This window comes from Scyliorhinus canicula, chromosome 14 (assembly GCF_902713615.1).
Source record: "Scyliorhinus canicula chromosome 14, sScyCan1.1, whole genome shotgun sequence".
NCBI lineage: Eukaryota > Metazoa > Chordata > Chondrichthyes > Carcharhiniformes > Scyliorhinidae > Scyliorhinus > Scyliorhinus canicula.
This window is the reverse complement of record NC_052159.1, coordinates 122,064,803-122,086,713: the sequence shown is the minus strand read 5'-3', so window position 1 is coordinate 122,086,713 and position 21,911 is coordinate 122,064,803. Positions and strand designations below refer to the sequence as shown.

Here is a 21,911-nt window from a genome sequence, read left to right as displayed (position 1 = left end):
AGGATACTTAGAGATCAGCGTTGAACAGGTAAATGATCAGATTTAATCAAATTTACCGTGGGCAACACGGTAGCACAGTGGGTAGCAGAGTTGCCTCACAGCTCCAGGGTCCCAGGTTCGATTCCCGTCTTGGGTCACTGTCTGTGCGGAGTTCTCCCCATGTCTGCGTGGGGTTCCTCCGGGTGCTCCAGTTGCAGTACTGGATCCAAAGATGTGCAGGTTGATAAGAGTAATAATAATGTTTATTGTTACTACAATGAAGTTACTGTGAAAAGCCCCTAGTCGCCACATTCAGGCGCCTGTCCGGGTAAACAGAGGGAGAATTCAGAATGTCCAATTCACCTAACAACACGTCTTTCGGGACTTCAGGTTAGGTGGATTGGCCATGCCAAATTGCCCTTAATGTCCAAAAAAAACAAAGCAAAAAGGTTGGATGAGGTTGCTGGGATGGGATGGAGTGCTCTTTCCAAATACTATTGCAGACTCGATGGGCTGGGCGGGCTCCTTCTACACTGCAAATTCTATGATCTATAAAAAAAGCTCATTTGCTTAAACTTGATTTCCAATAATGAATGCTGAGAATAGCGATCTTGCACAATACAAATGATCTATCTCTGTACCAGTTTTTATCCATTTTAAAACATGACAGGGACAGTTGTTTGTATTAGGGCAAATTGAACAGTTAGACAAAGGTGTAAGATAACCAAAAGTGATGTTGTTAATACAGGTATTTTCAACGTGGGGGTCGCAGGAGGGTGTCGGGAGGATCGTGGAGCCGAACATCGCAGCGTTCCTGATCGCGGACATTCACGCGCAACGGCCACAGCAGTTGGCTTTTAACAATGTCGGCTGTGAACGACTTTGAAAATAACGCCCGTGACCAGCTCAAATTCTCTCCTGTCTTCCACCCTAGCACCCTTGCCATTGTCCAACTCAGTTCTGATGAAAGGTCACAAACCCAAAACATTAACTCTGTTTCTTTGTCCATGAGTGCTGCCTGACTTACTTGGTACTTTCTATTTCTATTGCAGTATTATTAAGTTAGCTCAAAGAAGAGAGGCAGTTGAAAAAAATAACAAAACAAATGGAGAAAAGCAAAACAGAAAATTGCTACTTTTAAAGCTGAGGACATCCCAACGTGATATGGAGTAGCTGGAAAGTTACGGGGCTTTCCGTACCAGCCTCCCCCGAACAGGCGCCGGAATGTGGCGACTAGGGGCTTTTCACAGTAACTTCATTTGAAGCCTACTTGTGACAATAAGCGATTTTCATTCATTTCATTTTCCGGTGATGGGGATGTGCTGAGTAGTCGCACATCGGCGGCGCTCTTCCTACAAACCCCAAAATAGGCTCTTTTACCCAAAATAGCCCGCTAAAACAGGGGGAAAAATCCCCTCACCCTAACTAATAACAATACAAAGAAGGATGCCGAACAACAGCAATTCCAGAGGCTGTAAGGAGATGAGAAACGGGAAAAGCCAGGACAAATCAGTGGCCGAATCGGTAGATGCACAAGTTGATGAAGTGCCAGCCACAACAGAGCGAGAAGGACTGGGAAACCGGACACCCCCTCACCAGAGGGTTGATGGAGGATGTTCCTCTCTAGGGAACGAAGAGATCATAGGGAGGAGACAAAGACTGATATCCAGGCTGCGTCATGGAGGCTCTGGCAACCATGCAGGTGGCCCTGTACAAGGCAGAGAGCTGACTGGAGGCTCAGGAGAACACCATAAAAGAATTAGAAAAGGTCTCAACAGACCAAGGGGCAAGCGACGGGATCATTGCCCTGGAGATGGAAATAAGGAGGTTGGTTGCGACACAGGGGAGTTTGAAGGGGAAGGTAGAGGACCAGGAGAACCGATCACGGCACCAAAGCATAAGAATATTAGGCCTTCTGGAAGGAGTCGAAGGACTATGTGTCCCAGATGCTGGGAAATATGTTGGTTGGGACAGCTCCCCAACCCGCCAGAAATAGAAAGAGTCCACTAGTCCCTCCGACCAAGTCTGATAATCACCAAAATGCACCGGTACCAAGACTGGGAAAGAATCCTGTGCTAGGCAAGGCAGGTAAGAACCTGCAACTGGGAAGGTCACTGGATCAGGATTTACCAAGACATTGGGGCAGACCTGGTCAAGTGCCAGACAGAGTTCAACAGGGCGAAGGTGGTACTGTACAAAAGCAAAGTCAAATTTGGGATGCTGTACCGGGCTAAACTCTGGGCCACGTTCCAGGGCAGACAGCATTTCTTCACCACCCCTGTGGACGTGGACACATTTGTCCTGGATAACGGGCTGGAAAAACAACAGCAGAGACAGCGGTGAAAAGATCACCCGAAGAACTTTAACCGACCTGAGAGACACTTTGCGCGGGACTGTACTGTCTCGCTCTTAGAACGGAAACTAAAACGTAGGAAGGGGCGAAGGCAGCAGAGCGCAGGAGAGGGTGAGGAGAACGGCAGGAAGGGAAGACAGATAGCAGGTAGACACATAGCCGATCCCAGGACAGGGGCCACCACACTGGAGGGAAAGCTAGCACCAGGAGGCATGAGCGAGGCACGGACCACAGCACATCACCCACAGGGGAGCAATGGAGGGAGCATAGACAACACCAACGGGGGAGGTGTGGTCGTGGAGGAAACGGGGGAAGGGAGCACGAGGTGATAGTATAATTAAGTGGGGGCAGAGGGTAAGGAGCGGGGGAAAGAACTACAGGGGAAACATAGGAATAAGGGTAGTAAGGGCATTAGGTTGGCTACCACAGGCCACACGTGGCGACTTGGAACACAAAAACACGGCAAGCAGCCACTTTGGAGGGTCCCTGAACAAAGGGAAACCCTAGATGGCAGGGGCTCACTCACATGGCGTACAGACAGTTGGCAGCCGTGTTGGGTGGCCCCTGGACAAAGGGAAACCTCGGAGCTCAGGCACCTGGCCTCATGGTGAGAACGGTGACCATTGTGGATGGCCCCCTAAGAAAGGGAAACCCTGGAGTGCAGCGGTGCACCACCATGTAAGTATGTGATCCCGTAGTACCCCCCCCCCCCCCCAAATCAGGATAGTCATCTGGGACGTCAGGGGACTTAACGGCCCAGTGAAAAGATTCAGAGTCTTCGCCCACCTGAAAAGTAAGAAAGATGACATAGTCTTTCTCCAAGGGACACCCCCTGACGGAGAAGAACTGACTGCAGGTAAGGAAGGGTTGGGTGGGAGAGACCTACCATTGCTGTTACGGGACAAGGGCCACGGGGGTAGCTATACTTAAAAAAAAGAGGACAATGTTTACTGCAACGAGGATGGTTGCGGACCCAGAGGACAGTACGCCATGGTCAGCGGTGCCCTGGTGAACGTGTACCCAACTGGAACAGCACAGAGCTTATAAAAAAGACCATGGCAGAAATCCCCAACGTCGATTAGTTGACACTGATCATTGGGGGGGGGATTTTAACTGGGTACAGGACCCACAGACAGAGATCGAACCCCAAAACAGGGAAGACCTCTAACATGGCGAAAGAACTCGGCACATTCATGGAGCAGATCGGGTAGTGGACCCATGGCAGTTCACCCACCCAGGTGAGAAGTAGTTCTCCTTCTTCTCCCAGGTACATGTCGCATACATGCGGATTTACTTTTTTGTAGTGGGGAAAATCGATGCTTCCAGTGCTTGTAAGAGCTTGTCAGGGGCAGCACGGTAGCATGGTGGTTAGCATAAATGCTTCACAGCTCCAGGGTCCCAGGTTCGGTTCCCGGCTGGGTCACTGTCTGTGCGGAGTCTGCACGTCCTCCCCGTGTGTGCGTGGGTTTCCTCCGGGCGCTCCGGTTTCCTCCCACAGTCCAAAGATGTGCGGGTTAGGTGCATTGGCCATGCTAAATTGCCCGTAGTGTCCTTAAAAGTAAGGTTAAAGGGGGGGGGGAGTTGTTGGGTTACGGGTATAGGGTGGATACGTGGGTTTGAGTAGGGTGATCATTGCTCGGCACAACATCGAGGGCCGAAGGGCCTGTTCTGTGCTGTACTGTTCTATGTTCTAATACTCAGTGATCGTGATCTCCAACCACGCTCTACATTACATGGATATCGGATTGGAGATGGGATGTGCCCAACTGCCCCATGCAGTATTGTCATGGCCCTCCTGGCCAACAAGGCCTTCTGCGAGAAAATATCACAGGCTGGAGACAAGTATATTACTAATAACCGGAATGGGGAGGTCTCGCCATCTATGTTCTGGGAGTGAGGGGTTGCAGGCTGTTTATCAGGGGTGAAATTATTGCTTACAAAGCATGAAGAGATCGGGGAGAGAGGTGGCTAGGCAACAGCTAGTCGACCCAATACTGGAGGTAGACTGACGATACTCCAAGGCACCAGCCATAGAGCTCCTGGCGGAGAGGAAGTAGCTACAAATGGACCTTGACCTGCGCTCAGCCAGGCACGAGGGACTCTGTACAAGCACACAGAAAAGGTAGGCCGCTTGTTGGTTCACCAGCTAAAAAAGCAGGCAGCCACGCGGGAAATAGCCTAGATTAGAGACAGCAGATGCAAACTAGTACCTGAGCCGGAAAAGGTCAACGAGACATTCAAGGCCTTCTACCGGAGGCTGTACACGTCTGAGCTGCCCGCAGGGACTTGGGGTTTAATGTTAATTCAATGGACTGGACATGCCAGTTGCAGGGGAGGACAGGAAACGGGGGCTGGAAGCACCATTAGAGCTGAGAGAAGTCATGGAGAGCATCAACTTCATGCAGCTGGGAAGAAGCCGGGACCGGATGGATTCCTGGTGGATCTCTATTAAGAATTTGTGACTGCACTGGCCCTGCACTTCGGAGATGTTCGCAGACTTGCCAGCAACAGGCATGCTGCCACCTATGCCAGCACAAGCCTCAATCTCGCTGATACCCAAGAAAAACAAAGACCCAACAGAATGCAGGTCCTAAAGACCCATTTCGCTTTAAACGTAAACGCAAAAATGCTGGACAAGATCCCAGCCAAGTGGCTGGAGAACTGCATACCAGAGGTGGTGGCAGGGGACCAGATGGGCTTTGTCAAAGGTAGACAGCTAACATCGAACATCAGAGGCCTGCTGGAAGTCATAATGACCCCACCGAGGGAGAAAATACCAGAAATGATCTACTCTTGGACACAGAGAAGGCCTTTGACAGAGTCAAATTGAAGTACCTCAGGGGCACTGGAGCAATTCAGGCTTGGAACAGGGTTCACTGCCTAGGTGAAACTCGTGCACAGCGCTTCAATGGCGAGCGTATGGACAAATACCACCAGCTCTAAATAATACTTCTAGCTGCACACAGGTACAAGGTAGAGATGCACGCTGTCCATGTTGCTGTTCGCCCCAGCGATCGAACCACTCAGGAATTGAAAGGGGATCCAGAGAGCATAGAATCTTGCTCCACGTAGATGACCTGCTCCTAAACATCTTGGACCCGCAAAGCAGCATGGAGGCAATCATGGTGCTCGTGAAAGCATTTGGAACCTTATTGGGCTATAAACTCAACCTGAGCAAAAATGAGATCTTCCCGGTGATCACACAAGGAGGAAGGGCAGAGCTGGAGGGACTGTCATTCAAACAGGCCCGACACAAATTCTGCTATCTGGAGATCCAAATCGCCCAGGGTGGACACTGATCCATAAGTGGAACCTTACAAGCCTGGAGGAGCAAGTCAAAAACTACCCGCAAAGGTGGGACACATTCCCACTCTCCCTGGCAGAGAGGAGAGAGGGTGCAGCCGGTCAAGATGAACATACTTCCCTATTTCCTCTTCCTGTTCAGATCCATACCAATCTGCAGGTGTGTGTGTTTTGGGGAGCGGGAGAGGGGGAAGAGAGAGTGAGTGAGAGAGAATCATAGGATCTATAAACCTGAAATATTATCACTGGACAGAAACAACGAAAAGGGATGGATAAGAGAGCCGAGGCCGAATGGGTAGGAATGGAGGGGGCTGCTCGACGGGACCTGCCTCAGGGCCCTGGCCACGGCAGCACTCCCATCCCCACCGATCAGGCACTCAAAGAGCCCAGGGTGATAGCCACACTCCAGAAGTGGAACCACTGTGACGGCACTTCAGTTTAATCGAGATATCCATCGAGGCCCCCAACTGCAACAACCACAGGTTTGCACCAGTCAAAATGGATGCCATTGTCAAAAGGTGGAGACAGGAAAGAAAGAAAAGAAAGAAGGGAATTTTTTTTGTCACAAGTAGGCTGCAATGAAGTTAATGTGAAAATTCCCTAGTCGCCACATTCCGGCACCTGTTCGGGTACACAGAGGGAGAATTCAAAATGTCCAAATTACATAATAGAACGTCTTTTGGGACTTGTGGGAGGAAACCGGAGCACCCGGAGGAAATCCATGCAGACACGGGGCGAACGTGCAGACTCCGAACAGACAGTGATCCAGCGGGGAATCGAACCCGGGACCCTGGCGCAGTGAAGCAAAAGTGCTAACCACTGTGGTGCCGTGCTGCCCTTGGATGGGGGACACTGACATTTAGGGACTTGTACACAGACAATAGACTGACAACACTAGAGGAACTGACAGAGAAGTTCCAACTGACCGGGGAAAACAAAGTAAGATATACGCAGGTCAAAACCTTTTAACGTAGGGAAACAATGATATACCCACAGCGACCGCAACAATTGCTATTCGAGAACCTACTGGACACGGACATCCTAGGAAGGGGAAACTGCAACGACCTGTATGGGCAACGACTGGGAAGGGCATTGTCGGGTTCTGGGCAGCCTTCTTCGAGGCAATGTCCCAACCTGAGAATGAGGGTTGAGCCACGCCTGAGAGTGGTAGTCATCGGGGTATCAGAACAGTCAAGGCAAGACCGATGCCCTTGCCTTTGCATCTCTAATCGCCAGCCAAAGAATCCTGCTCGACTAGCGATCAGCATCACCACACAAAGCTGTAGACTGGCTGTCCGACCTGTTGGAATTTCTCCAAATGGAGAAAATCAAATTCACCGGGAGCGGAAGAGGGCTACCACAAGATGTGGGAGCCATTCACCAAGTTTTTCCAAGACCTGTTTGTAGCCAACAGCCAATAAGCCAGAGGGAGGGGAGGTCACAGAAGAACCACAGGCACAGACAAAAAGAAAGGGATTGGAGGAGGAGAGCGGGGGGAACAATGAGGAATAGAACCCAATCATACCCAACACAAAATAACATATGTAGCACCATGCAACCTCACCGGCATAAGTTGGAAGACCCGACGAACAAAGGCGGCACGCCAGATGACAAGAAGGGGAAGAAGGGGAGAAGGGGAGGAGGGGGGGGGGGGGGGGGGTGTGTGAACGGGAGGTTTAGTTAAAACTAAGCATCAGCTAAAAAACAAGAAATAGCAACTGATGTCTATAACGAACGTTAACCGATGTATATATTTTCTGTCATCAGTTCACCCTCATCTTTGCTCGATAAAAAGAAAAACTTCTAATAAAAACATTTTAAAAAACAGAAAGTTATGGGAGAGAAGTAACTCCAGGGCAAAAAATTAGACAGAAGAATGTTATGGGCCAGGGTTTAGAGAACCCCAAAGTGTATCATGGAGTTCACCTGACCCACAACTTTTAATAGATTGTGGTATGGGGAGCACACGGCCCACTCTACAGGTGTAGTACAGCAGAAATGGAAAAGTATTTTTTCAAGCAAAACAATGTTTATTCTGTGAACTCAAGTTAACCTTTTTAAAACATACAGTGAACATCTTAGCAACTATTAATTCAAAGACAACCCTCAAAGAATACAACACAAAGTAATGCTTAATAACTTCCCAAACAACATCCAGAAGACAAAAGAAATACCTTTTAACAGAAACACATTAGGTTTACATTCACTACCGAGAATATTTACAATTCTGAATTCACCAAATGATCAAGAGGTGGTCTTTTCATGGCAGAGAGATCAACAGTACACCTGCTCTGTCTGGCTTCAGCTCCAACACTGAAAACAATACTAAAACACCCCCTGAAGCAAACAGCCTAAAACAAAAGTAAAAAGCTGGCAGACAGCCCAGCTCCACCCACAATCTGACATCATTGATAAACACCCATTTTTTAAAGGTACATTTCATAATCACCCATTTCTTAAAGGTACTCTCACATGAAAAAAAGTAGAGACACTAAGTAAATGCAATTGTGTGTGCATGTGCTTGGTGGGGGGGGGGGGGGGGGGGGGGGGGGACTTTGCTATTCAATAAGATAATGGCAAAATACCCAGACCAATTCAATTTTCCTACACACCCATAATATACCTTGATAGCCCTTTAGTGCACAAAATCCATCAATCTCCGTGTTGAATATACTCATGAATTGAGCATTGTTGGATCTCTGGGCATTAAGAGACATCTAGAACATTATTCTTATCGCAATTTTATTTTAAAATGGATTTCTTGCTGAACCAAAAAGATGGCTGCTACAAGTTACATAACCATAGGGATGGCCCTTTGACTGTGAGCTACCCCGAGGAGTTACAAGAACTAAAAAGTTATTTCCTCAGCCGGTGGTATCGCGCACCTTATTGTACTAACCCGTGTAATCAGGAAAATCTGGAGACTCATTGAAACTCATCATACTTGCAGAGTATCTCCATGGGGCCTCACGGTAGCATGGTGGTTAGCATCAATGCTTCACAGCTCCAGGGTCCCAGGTTCGATTCCCGGCTGGGTCACTGTCTGTGTGGAGTCTGCACGTCCTCCCTGTGTGTGCGTGGGTTTCCTCCGGGTGCTCCGGTTTCCTCCCACAGTCCAAAGATGTGCGGGTTAGGTGGATTGGCCATGCTAAATTGCCCGTAGTGTAAGGTTAATGGGGGGATTGTTGGGTTACGGGTATATAGGTTACGTGGGTTTAAGTAGGGTGATCATTGCTCGGCACAACATCGAGGGCCGAAGGGCCTGTTCTGTGCTGTACTGTTCTAAGTTCTAAGTACTAACAGACCCATATCACATGTGAGACTGTCCATGCCCATTTCAAAAGGTAACCAAAGGTAACCATAACTTGCATCTGATAAGCTCACCTTGCTATTGAAATCAGTGGGTCTGACTAGACACTGACTTCCTGACATCAGACCCTCAATCCCTCTTCAACAACTAATGACTGGGACATTATCAGTCTGGAAATTGAAGCCAGTTCTACACACTGGATAAACACCCCTTTTGAAAGTCTTTGTGGAAAAAGGTCACACGACTTGACTGACCATTTTGAAACCTCTATATGCCTTTGAGAACGGATAAATCCACACCTCCCCCAGGTTTTGAATGCAATATGAATTAACCTTCTGATTTATTCATAACACAACTTTGCTGGAGGTCATTAATAAACTGGATCATGCAAACCAAGGGTTTGGGAAAACACATACTTTAAAAATAATTCAAAACACCTTCTTTCTCACGGACACGCGCAAGAGGAAATCAGTGCAGTTTACTGGTCTCTCTCCAGTTTGTAAAAGCATCCACAGTTCTCTGGGATTACAAATATTTAAAACCAATTGAGTGAAGACATTTCTCCTCACCTCAGTCCCAAGTGGTCAACCATTTATTCTGAGACTATGATGCCATAGAATCTCCATCGAAGGGAAACAGCTTCAATAGAAATGAAATTGCTTCCTATTCTTTGAATCTCCAGCAAATAATATACCTATTTTACTCAAGCAACCTCATAGGATAACTCTGGGAATCTCTGATAATCCTGGGAATTAATCTAGCTAACCTTCTCCAGTTATCAGCCCAAGCCTGGCAGTTGCCCAGATCTTACCACTTACTCAAAAGAACAGCGACCTTATCTGAGAGTCTGTGAATGGATCTGAACACTGCTTTCATTAGCATACAGTTCCATCCTTCTAAAGCAAGTATATTGTTACCAGGGGAAGGAGAACAAAACTCCAGGTATAATTTCAGCAAGACTTCCTCACTCTTAAACTCCAAGCTCCTTGCAATAAAAATAAACATACTATTTGTTTTCCTAATTGCTTGCGACCCTGGCATGACAATGACATCATGTCCCTTTGAATACCACATTAACTAGGCTCATACCTTTTAAAAATGTTTTGCTCTTCCATTCTTTCTACCAAAGTCGATAACTTCACACTTTCCCATGTTATACTCAATCAACCAACATTCTGTCCAATCACTTAATCTGTCTACATCCGTTTGCTACCTCTGTTAGTTACATTCTATACTGAAAATGACCCCTTTTGTCCTGAATCGATGCTAATGTAATACTAATCTTTATTATCACAAGTAGGCTTACATTAACACTGCAATTAAGTTACTGTGAAAAGCCCCTAATCGCCACATTCCAGCGTCTGTTCGGGTACATGGAGGGAGAATTCAGAATGTCCAAATTACCTAACAGCGCGTCCTATGGGGTTTGTGGGAGGAAACCGGAGCACCCGGAGGAAACCCACGCAGACAAGGGGAGAACGTGCAAACTCCGCACAGGCAGTGACCCCCAATGTATGACCCCAAATCCCATGAACCATGATCTCTTAACACCTCTTACGTGGCAATTTATTGAATGTCTGGTTTCCATTTATCTATCCTGCTAATTACATCTTCAAAAAAATACAAATAAATTACAAGTGGATACTAATACTAATAAATCATATTTCCAAATACCCTGTCATAGCATGTCCTTAGTAAGAGGTTCTAGCATTTCCCCAGCTAACTGACATGTAGGTCTAGATTTTTGTGACTCCACAACTTATCCTAAATGGTGCTGGGAAGCAGGATCCGGAAGTCTGACCCCAATTATCCAACAGATATTATATTTGCCAGCGGATCCTATTGTTCCCGGCAGCGGAAGTGTGACAGGATATGACTTTGACATGTGGGATACCTGAACAATTCGAGCAGTATGAACTCAACGATGAATTCAAACAGACCACATTTTTGCTGGAGCAAGGATCTTGTTGCACAATGTATTACTTACGTTTTTTTAAAAAAAGAATAGATGTAAATGCTCATTAAACAAGGACAAGGTCTGTGGAACATACAGTAATTGTAATTGATCCATGTCTGTGTCATTAACAATACCATGTTATTTGTTTTTTAATTTAGAGTACCCAATTCATTTTTTCCAATTGAGGGGCAATTTCGCGTGGCCAATCCACCCTAAACATCTTTGGGCTGTGGGGGCAAAACCCACACAAACTAGAGAACGTGCAAACTCCACACGGACAGTGACCCAGAGCCGGGATCGAACATGGGACCTAGGTGATGTGAGGCAGCAATGCTAACCACTGCGCCACTGTGCTGCCCAACAATAGCATGTTGATAAGGAGCCATGGACAATATTTGAGGAACTCCAGAGGTGCATGGGCAGAGGTGGGAAGAAAGGTTTTTAAGTTACAGCAGCAACACATCATTTTTCAAAAGAACTAACTGCTTAAACCACGAGAAAAATATGACACATACAATTCAGAAGACATATCACTATTTTATAAGCGTTATTAGTGATATCTATAACAGTACAATTTGCATTTGTATAATCACTTACTTGTGCCAACAAATTGAGAATGATGACAATCACCACCATAAAGCCATTGGCTCCTGCTAGAAAATACTTCTTATAAACTTTAAAACCAATTGATCCCTCAGAACGACTCTCCTCTGGCACTGTCGAGAGAACGGGTTCTCCCTATCAGACAACATAAGTCGTAAAACGTTAGGAACCACAGATTACAACTTTCAGATCTTCATAATGTCTGCGAGCCACATCACAATCTCACAAAATAACTTGACAAGGTTATGAAAAAGAATCTAACACCACTTCTGAACAGTCAGCCAACCAGAGAATTGCAGTGTTGACCACTGGCTCAAGTTATTCCCATACTGGGAGCTACAGCAAGCTCATGCATCACAAGAGGAGTGAATGACTTGTGTGGTTTGGGGGGGGTGCAGACAGGTGATGCGGGGTGCAGACAGGTGATGCATGTTTTATCAAAATGCTCAACTGCAGCAATGTCTCAATGAATAGATTATCTTGTGATATCTCAAAGCCTCAACTAACTTCCACGTCACATATGGTGAGCTGAAAATAAATTCCTCAGACAAGAATGTTTTACTGTGAATACAAAGTGTGTGGTAAATGATGTTTTGAGCTGCAGGTAGGTAGCTACAAAGGATAATGATGTTGTGACAACGATGCTTTAAAAAATGTACCAAGTATTCCAAAATAAAGACCATCAGGAAGGATAATGAAGAAAAGAAAGGAAGAGAGATGGCAGTAATAATAATAATCGCTTATTGTCACGAGTAGGCTTCAATGAAGTTACTGTGAAAAGCCCCTAGTCGCCACATTCCACTGCCTGGTCGGAGGGGCCGATATGGGAATTGAACCCGCGCTGCAGGCCTTGTTCTGCATTACAAGCCAGCTGTTTAGCCCACTGTGCTAAACCAGCCCCTCAATGAGGATTGAGGATAATATTACAGAATAGAGTTTGGCGCGGGGACTGAAAATATTTAATTGAAAGGAATTTTTGCTCATCAAGCAGTGGATGGCAGGTAAGGCCTTCTACTTTGTAGCGAAATGGAAGTTGGAGATGGGGTGGTAGTTTGCAGGGAAGGCAAAGTCAAGAGTTGTTTTTTTTGAGGGAAAGGCGAATTAGGACAATTATAAAGAAATGATGGACAACACCTGAAGAGAGAGAACCGTGAACAATAGTGGCAAATATGGGGACCAGAGGGGAAGTTGAATGATCAACAGTTTAGCAGGACTAAGATTGAGGGAGCAGATGGGTCCCATGGATTAAATAAGTATGGAGAGTGCCTGAGGAGAGATAGATGCAAGTGCAGGGCAGAACGGAGCATTAAGAGACATGGACACGATGGGTCAAATGGCCTCTTTTTGTATTGCGCCATTCTATAAGTGGCAGCAGAAACAGGTGAGCCAGAGTTTTTTGTCAGCCAAACTATAGATCTTCTTGGATAAAGTATGCTAGAAGAAAAACAGCTTCTGTGCTACAGCAGGTGTGTAGCCAGAAGCAGTCTTGCAGGGTCGATGACAGTGACATTCTTTCCCATCTCCCCCCCGCTCCAAACTCTTACAAGGGGGAATACCAATACACATTACCCAACCACACACCCACTCAGTGATTCGGTGGCCTTCTACAGGTAAATATTAATAGGTAATACAGATCTTAGGTCACAGGTAAGACAGGTCTTCTACTGCAGGCCGGTTTAGCTCAGTTGGCTGTTTCATGATGCAGAGCGGGTTCAATTCCCGTACCGGCGGAGGTCATTCGTGAAAGGCCCCGCGTTCTCAACCTTGCCCCTCGCCTGAGGTGTGGTGATTCACAGGTTAAATCCCCTCAAAGGGGAAAGTAGCCTATGGTCATCTGGGTCGACGGCGACTTTACCTCTGCAGGTAAATATGCATCAAAGCAGAAACTACACCTGCCAAAGTACATAGCGAATATAGCGGTTGGAAGGGGCAACAAGGGTAACAACCAGGAGGGGCGAGGGGTGAGGACGGGGGAAAAGGGCCAGGGTGAGAGAAGTAATGCAAAGATCAGTATGGGACCAAAGAGGACCGTGATGGCAAGGATGAGGAGGATGATGAAAATGATAATGGTACCTATAAGGAAGAACAGATGGTGAGGGAGATAACTAGCTGCTAAAATGATATGGAGGCAATGAAGACGATGGCTTTGCTGCAGCCACTCACCATGATTTCACCATCCAATCTCTGTCATTATGTTCCACTATATTCTCTACCTCAGCAAAAGGTTTTCATATGGTAGTGTAGAGTGGGTTGGTATTGGGAGTTAGGAAATCAGAAAGTTTCACTAGTTCTACAGAATCACAGGAGTTAGTGAACTATTCTCAGAAACAGTGAATGACACCAATCTGACTAAGAAATTTTTAATTTTCGATGTGAGTGTAAAGTCTTTCATATTTGGAGTCTGCTCACTTAAACCGATTCCATTCTTCGCCCTTGCTAACCTTCTGGAGATTTTGGCTTCCCTGGATTGCAGGATGTTGCTGAGCAGGTTGAGGGTTTAACTCAGGATCTTGAGTAAAGTATTAAGACTCATTTTTCATCCATACACATATAGCACTAATATGAATTGTGCATTTCTGCTCAGGTTTTTGATTTTGTTCAATTTCATATTATTCATGACATGGTAATCTTGCATATGGTATACTTGCCTTTAGTCATAGAATCATAAAAAAGTTACACAGGAGGCCATTCAGCCCATCTTGTCCATGCCAGCCCGAGGACACCCAGATGCCCTTTCTAATCCCACCTTCCTGCACCTGGTCCATAACCCTGTAGCTTAGAGCACTTAAACGGAGGAATTCATAACAGGGAACAAAGAAATGGCTGAGGAACTAAATTTGTACTTTGCTTCTGTCTTCACAAAGGAAGACATGAACAATGTACCGGAAGTTCACAAGGTTTCATAGAATCATAGAATTTACAGTGCAGAAGGAGGCCATTCAGCCCATCGAGTCTGCACAGGCTCTTGGAAAGAGCACTCTACCCAAGGTCAGCAACTCCACCCTATCCCCATAACCCTGTAACCCCACCCAACACTAAGGGCAATTTTGGACACTAAAGGCAATTTATCATGGCCAATCCACCTAACCTGCACATCTTTGGACTGTGGGAGGAAACCGGAGCACCCGGAGGAAACCCATGCGCACACGGGGAGGATGTTCAGACTCCACACAGACAGTGACCCAAGCCGGAATCGAACCTGGGACCCTGGAGCTGTGAAGCGATTGTGCTATCCACAATGCTACCGTGCTGCCCTTTTAGTGAAGAGCTGCGGGAAATTAGAATTAGTAAAGAAATGGTTCAGGGGAAATTTATTGGATTGAAGGCAGACAAATCTCCAAGGCAGAGTACTTAAGGAAGTGGCCCGAGAAATAACAGACTTTTTGATGGTCATTATCCAAAACTCTTTTGACTTCTTACTGTGCCCGGCGTAGTCCAATGCCGGCATCTCCACAGTGTTTGACTCTGGAATGGTTCCTACAGATTGGAGGGTGGTGAATGTAACCCTGTTATTCAAAAAGGGAGGTAGAGAGAAAACAGGGAACTATAGACCAGTGAGCCTAACGTCGGTAGTAGGGAAATTGCTGGAGTCCACGATCAAGGATTTCATAGCACAGCATATGGAAAGCAGTGGTGTAATCATACAAAGTCAGCATGGATTTACAAAAGGAAAATCATGCTCGACAAATCTCATAGAATTCTTTGAAGATATAACTAGTAGAGTTGACCAGGGAGAACTGGTGGGTGTGTTTTATTTAGACTTTCAGAAGGTTTTCAACAAGGTCTCATATGGCAACTAATATGTAAAATTTAAGCGCATGGAATTACAGGTAGTGTCTTGAGATGGATAAAAAGCTGGTTAGCAGACAGGAGGCAAAAACGTCTGATTGGTAGGCAGTGACTAGAGGGGTACTGCAGGGATCTATGCCAGGACCCCAACTGTTCACATTATATATTAATGGTTTGGATAACGGAACTAAATGTATTATCTCCAAGTTTGCAGATGATACAAAGTTGGGTGGGAGGGTGAGCTGTGAGGAGGATGCAGAGGGATTTGGGCAGGCTGAGTGAGTGGGCATATGCATGGCAGATGCAGTATAATATGGATAAATGTGAGGTTATCTGCTTCGGTAGCAAAAATAGGGAGGCAGATTATTATTTCAATGGGTGTAAATTGAGAGAGGTGGATATTCAGTGAGACCTTAGTATCCTAGTGCATCAGTCGCTGAAACTAAGCTCACAGGTACAGCAGGCAGTAAAGAAGGCAAATGGTATGTTGGCCTTCATAGCGAGAGGATCTGAGTATGGGAATAGAGATGTTTTACTGCAATTGTATAGGGCATTGGTGAAATCACACCTGGAGTATTGTGTGCAGTTTTGGTGTCTTGGGGCGGGATTCTCCCCTACCCGGCGGGGCGGGGGGTCCCGACGGAGGGGCATGGTGCCAACCACTCCGACGCGGGCCTAGCCCCCAAAGATGCGGAGAATATGGAGAATGCGGAGACCCCAACAGTTGGGGTCCTGGCACAGATCCCTGCAGTACCCCTCTAGTCACTGCCGACCAATCAGATGTTTTTGCTTCCTGTCTGCTAACCAGCTTTTTATCCATCTCAAGACTGGTCGAAAGGCCTTCGGCGGTTCGCGCATGCGCCGGTGGTGACGTCAGCGGCAGCTGCCGCTGACGTCACCACCGGCTCATGCGCACTGGGGGATTCTCTTCCGCCTCCGCCATGGTGGAGGCAGTGGCGGCGGCTCCGATCGCGGGCCTGGCCACCGTGGGGGCGCCCCCCGGGGTCCGATCGCCCCGCGCCCTCCCCCCTGGGGGGCCCGCTCGTGCCGCCACTCCCACCGCCACCAGAGGTGGTTCAAACCTCGGCGGCGGGAGAGGCCTCCCAGCGGCGGGACTTCGGCCCATCGCGGGCCGGAGAATCGCCGCAGGGTGCTCGCCGATCAGCGTGGGGTGATTCCCGCCCCGCCAATTCCTGGGTGGCGGAGAATTTCTGCTACGGCGGGGGCGGGATTTTCGGCGGCCCCAGCGATTCTCCGACTCTGCGTGGGGTCGGAGAATTTCGCCCCTTATCTGAGGAAGGATGGTCTTGCTATGGAGGGAGTGCAGCGGAGGTTTACCATGCTGATTCCTGTTATGGCGGGACTGTCAGATGAGGAGAGACTAGGTTAGGATTATAATCATTGGAGTTTAGAAGAGTGAGTGGGGAATCACATAGAAACTTACAAAATTCTAACAGAATTAGGAAGGGTAGATTCGGAAAGCATATTTCTGATGGTGGGGGAGTCCAGAACTAGGGGTTACTGTTTGAGGATAAGGGCAAATCTTTTAGGACTAAGATGAGGAGAAACTTCTTCACCCAGAGATTGGTGAATCTGTGGAATTCACCACCGCAGAAAGTAGTTGAGGTCAAAACATTGTGTAATATCAAGAAGGAATTAGATATAGCTTTTGGGGCTAAAGGGATCAAGGGATAAGGGGGGGGGAAGGCGGGATCAGGATATTGAACTTGATGATCAGCCACGATCATAATAGACTCCTCGTGCTTCTATTTTCTATGTTAAGGTGCAGGACCAGGTACTTTTCTGCCTCCACCACTAACTTTGGCAGCAGATTCCAGAGTCCCACTACTCTCGGCATAAAAAACATCTTCCTCATGTCCCCTCTAAATCTTCTGCCTCCTATCTCGAATCTATGTCCCCTGTTTCTAGAATTTTCCACCAAGGGAAACATTTTTATCCTGTCCACTTCATCTCTTCTCCTCATAGTTTTGTATACCTCAATTAAGTCATCCCTCAGCATTCTTTGTTCGAAAAAAAATAACCCCAACCTATTTAATTTGTCCTCGTAACTACCGAGGCACAGAGTTTAAGAGCAGGTAGGTTATGCTGGAACTGTACAAAATGTTGGTTCGGCCACAGCTGGAGTATTGTGCAGTATGGGGCTGGTTTAGCTCAGTGGGCTGGACAGCTGGTTTGTGATGCAGAACGTGTGTGAAAATAAATAAGTCCCCTGGGCCGGATGGGATATATCCTAGGATTCTTTGGGAAGCTAGGGAGGAGATTGCTGAGCCTTTGGCTTTGATCTTTAAGTCATCTTTGTCAACAGGAATAGTGCCAGAAGACTGGAGGATAGCACGTGTTGTCTGCTTGTTCAAGAAGGGGAGTAGAGATAACCCCGGTAACCATAGACCAGTGAGCCTTACTTCTGTTGTGGGAAAAGTCTTGGAAAGGTTTATAAGAGATAGGATGTAAATATGGCGAGAATGCGGGTAAGTGGTTCTGAGACCACAAATAGATCAGCCATGATCTTATGGAATGACGGAGCAGGCTCGAAGGGCCGGACGGTCTACTTCTGCTCCTAGTTCTTATAATCATCTGGAAAGGAATAATCTGATTAGAGTAGTCAACATGGTTTTGTGAAGGGTAGGTCATGCCTCACAAACCTTATTTAGTTCTTCGAGAAGGTGACCAAACAGGTGGATGAGGGTAAAGCAGTTGATGTGGTGTATATGGATTTCAGTAAAGCTTTTGATAAGGTTCCCCACGGTAGGCTTTTGCAGAAAATACAGAGGCATGGGATTCAGGGTGATTTAGCAGTTTGGATCAGAAATTGGCTAGCTGATAGAAGACAAAGTGTGGTGGTTGATGGGAAATGTTCAGACTGGTGTCCAGTTACTGGTGGTGTACCACAAGGATCTGTTCTGGGGCCGCTGCTGTTTGTCATTTTTATAAATGACCTGGAGGAGGGCGTAGAAGGATGGATGAGTAAATTTGCAGATGACACTAAAGTCGGTGGAGTTGTGGACAGTGCAGAAGGATGTTACAAGTTACAGAGGGACATAGATAAGCTGCAGAGCTGGGCTGACAGGTGGCAAATAGAGTTTAATGCAGAAAAGTGTGAGGTGATTCATTTTGGAAGGAATAACAGGAAGACAGAGTACTGGGCTAATGGTAAAATTCTTGGTAGTGTGGATGAGCAGAGAGATCTCGGTGTCCATGCCCATAGATCCCTGAAAGTTGCCACCCAGGTTGAGAGGGTTGTTGAGAAGGTGTGCGGTGTGTTAGCTTTTATTGGTAGAGGAATTGAGTTTCGGAGCCATGAGGTCATGTTGCAGTTGTACAAAACTCTGGTGCGGCCGCATTTGGAATATTGTGTGCAGTTCTGGTCGCCGCATTATAGGAAGGATGTGGAAGCATTGGAAAGGGTACAGAGGCGATTTACAAGGATGTTGCCTGGTATGGAGGGAAGATCTTATGAGGAAAGGCTGAAGGACTTGAGGTTCTTTTCGTTAGAGAGAAGAAGGTTAAGAGGTGACTTAATTGAGGCATACAAGATGATCAGAAGATTAGATAGGGTGGACATTGAGAGCCTTTTTCCTCGGATGGTGATGTCCAGCATGAGGGGACATAACTTTAAGTTGAGGGGAGATAGATATAGGACAGAGGGGCAGCACGGTAGCATTGTGGATAGCACAATCGCTTCACAGCTCCAGGGTCCCAGGTTCGATTCCGGCTTGGGTCACTGTCTGTGCGGAGTCTGCACATCCTCCCCGTGTGTGCGTGGGTTCCAGGCGCCAGTGCAGACTCGATGGGCCGAATGGCCTCCTTCTGTACTGTAAATTCTATGTCAGAGGTAGGTTCTATGCTCAGAGAGTAGTAAGGGCGTGGAATGCCCTGCCTGCAACAGTAGTGGACTCACCAACACTAAACGCATTCAAATGGTCATTGGATACGCATATGGACAATAAGGGAATAGTGTAGATGGGCTTTAGAGGGGTTTCACATGTCGGCGTAACATCGAGGGCCGAAGGGCCTGTACTGCGCTGTAATGTTCTATGTTCTAAGGCCAGCAACGCCGGTTCAATTCCCATACCAGCCGAGAATTCTGAATTCTCCCTCCATGTACCCGAACAGGCGCCGGAATGTGGCGACTAGGGGATTTTCACTAACTTCATTGCAGTGTTAATGTAAGCCTACTTGTGACAATAAAGGTTATTTATTTATCCACATTACACGAGGGATGTGATAGCATTGGAAAGGGTGCAGATTTACCAGGATGTTGCCTGGGCTGGAGAGTGTTAGTTATGAAGAAAGATTGGATAGACTTGGGTTGTTTTCCTTGAAGAGGAGGAGATCGAGGGGGACATGAATGAATTGTGAGGGGCATAGATAGAGTAGACAGAAACAAACCTTGCCCCTTGGTGGAGGGTCAATGACCAGGCGGCATATATTTAAGGTAAGGGGCAAGAGGGTTAGAGGGGATGTGAGGAAAACCTTTTTTACCCAGAGGGTGGTGGAAGTTTGGAATTTGCTGTCATAAAGGGTGATGGAAGCAGAGACTCTCATAACATTTTCAAAGTATGTAGATGTGCACTTGTGATCCCAGGGCATAAAAGGCTCTGGGCCAAGTGTTGGAAAGAAATGTTGTTACAATTGTAATGTGTTGAAGTTTGAAGAGAAGTGTTGTTGCAATTGTGTAGGGTGTTGGTGAGACCACGTCTGGAGTTTTGTTTGCAGTTTTAGTCTCCTTATTTGAGGAAGGATGTGGTGGCATTGGACGCAGTTCAGAGGAGGTTCACTAAATTGATTCCGGGGATGAAAGGGTTGACGTGTGAGGAGAGATTAAACAGTTCGTGCCTATACTTGCTGGTGTTTAGAAGGATGAGAGGGGATCTGATTGAGGTATAAAATACTAAAAAGGATTGAAAAATAAATATAGACCAAATGTAGGGCAATCTAGAATAAGAGGTCACAGGTATAGGTTGAGAGGCGGTAGATTTGGAACTGAGATGCGAGAGAACTACTTTTCGCAGAGAGTGGTGAATTTGTGGAACTTGCTGCCTCATAGCGCAGTGGAATCAGAGTCATTAAATGGTTTTTAGAAGGAGACATATTTCAGATACAAAACAGGGTTATAGGGATATGGGAAACAGGTAGAAAGGTGGATTTGAGACCATAAGAGATCAGCCATAATTTCATTGAATGGCGGAGCAGGCTAGAAGAGCTGAATGACCTACTTTTGCTCCTAATACCCATGTTCCTAAAATGGGATTAAAATGGTTAGGTGGCGGGCAGCACGGTGGCGCAGTGGTGAGCATTGCTGCCTCACGGCGCCGAGGTCCCAGGTTCGATCGCGGCTCTGGGTCACTATTTGTGTGGAGTTTGAACATTCTCCCTGTGTTTGCATGGGTTTCGCCCCCACAACCCAAAGATGTGCAGGGTAGGTGGATTGGCCACATTAAATTGGCCCTTAATTGGAAATTTAAAAAAAATAAAAAAATAAAAATGGTGGTTGTTTTTGACCGGCGCTGACACGATGGGCCAAAGGGCCTTTACTGTGCTGTATAATTCTGTGACTCTATGAAGGCCTGCCTTCTCAACCTTGCGCCTCGCCTGAGGTGTGGTGATCCACAAGTTCAATCACCACCAGTTAGCTCTCCCCCTCAAAGGGGAAAGCAGCCTACGGTCATCTGGGACTATGGCGTCTTTACCCCTATCCAAAATGTGGTTTAGCTCCAGAAAATAACCCTTCTAATTTCAAACTGATTATACTTATTGATTATTGTCTGATGTTCCATCTAAGTTTCGCTTACCACTGGCTCAAATGAACCTTCTTTATGCGATTGTGTTGAAGAACCCAAGGACAAAACTGAAGTCTGTGAAAGCGTGCGTTCCTTAGTTACTTTTGTGGCAGAATGAGAATCTGTCTGTTCATCTTCTTCATCTCGTTTCAGCAGAGAAGAAAAATCAACTCCAGAATTTAATAGTTGCTTGAAGTTTCCCTTTTCAACCACCCGACCCTGAAATAAATTACCAATAAGTAATTTAATCAAACAATAGCGAATTATTGAATAATTTGCACCACATTTATAGAGAGTACAGTGTTATTTCCTGTCTTATTATTGGTGTCAAATATTTTAAAACGACTTGGCAATATCCCATTGAGAGTATATATGCAAATAATTTTGAGAAAAACATGCTCTTCAGCAACAAGTGTATTGGTTGGGAATTTGAACACAACCTCCACAATTATTCAGCCATTTATTTCAGTGCATGCAAATTTAGGGAAACACATACCCAAATGCAGATAAGCATCGCTGGAGGCGAGCTGATTTACTGAAATTACTCCTGTGCAGTAAATATGAAGGAATTCTTCATCTGCACTAAATATTTTTCAAACAATGCACTTGGAAACCTTCCTCTATAGCAGGTATATATATAGCTGTATGAACTGAGAGAGTTATGCAACTTCAAAAACTAGGAGATCAATTATGAGAATTTCTTCACTCATTTATTCTTGGGGGAAGGGGGGTGGAAGAGGAGGGGAGGCTCGGATGAGCAGGGGTCTTTTTCCTGCCTTGTTGAGTCTCCGTAACTACAAAGCTGACAATAAAATC

General features: G+C 46.4%; 1 protein-coding gene across 1 annotated transcript in view; it reads right to left on the bottom strand.

The window, feature by feature from the left end:
* Positions 1-21,911, bottom strand: part of abcc4 (ATP-binding cassette, sub-family C (CFTR/MRP), member 4) — a 655,673-nt gene that overhangs the window by 270,024 nt on the left and 363,738 nt on the right. Inside the window, exons 15-16 of the mRNA XM_038817953.1 lie at positions 21,108-21,314; positions 11,500-11,640 (exon numbers count right to left, since the gene is read on the bottom strand). Of these exons, the coding sequence (XP_038673881.1) occupies positions 11,500-11,640; positions 21,108-21,314 (348 nt within the window). The remainder of the gene's footprint in view (positions 1-11,499; positions 11,641-21,107; positions 21,315-21,911) is intronic.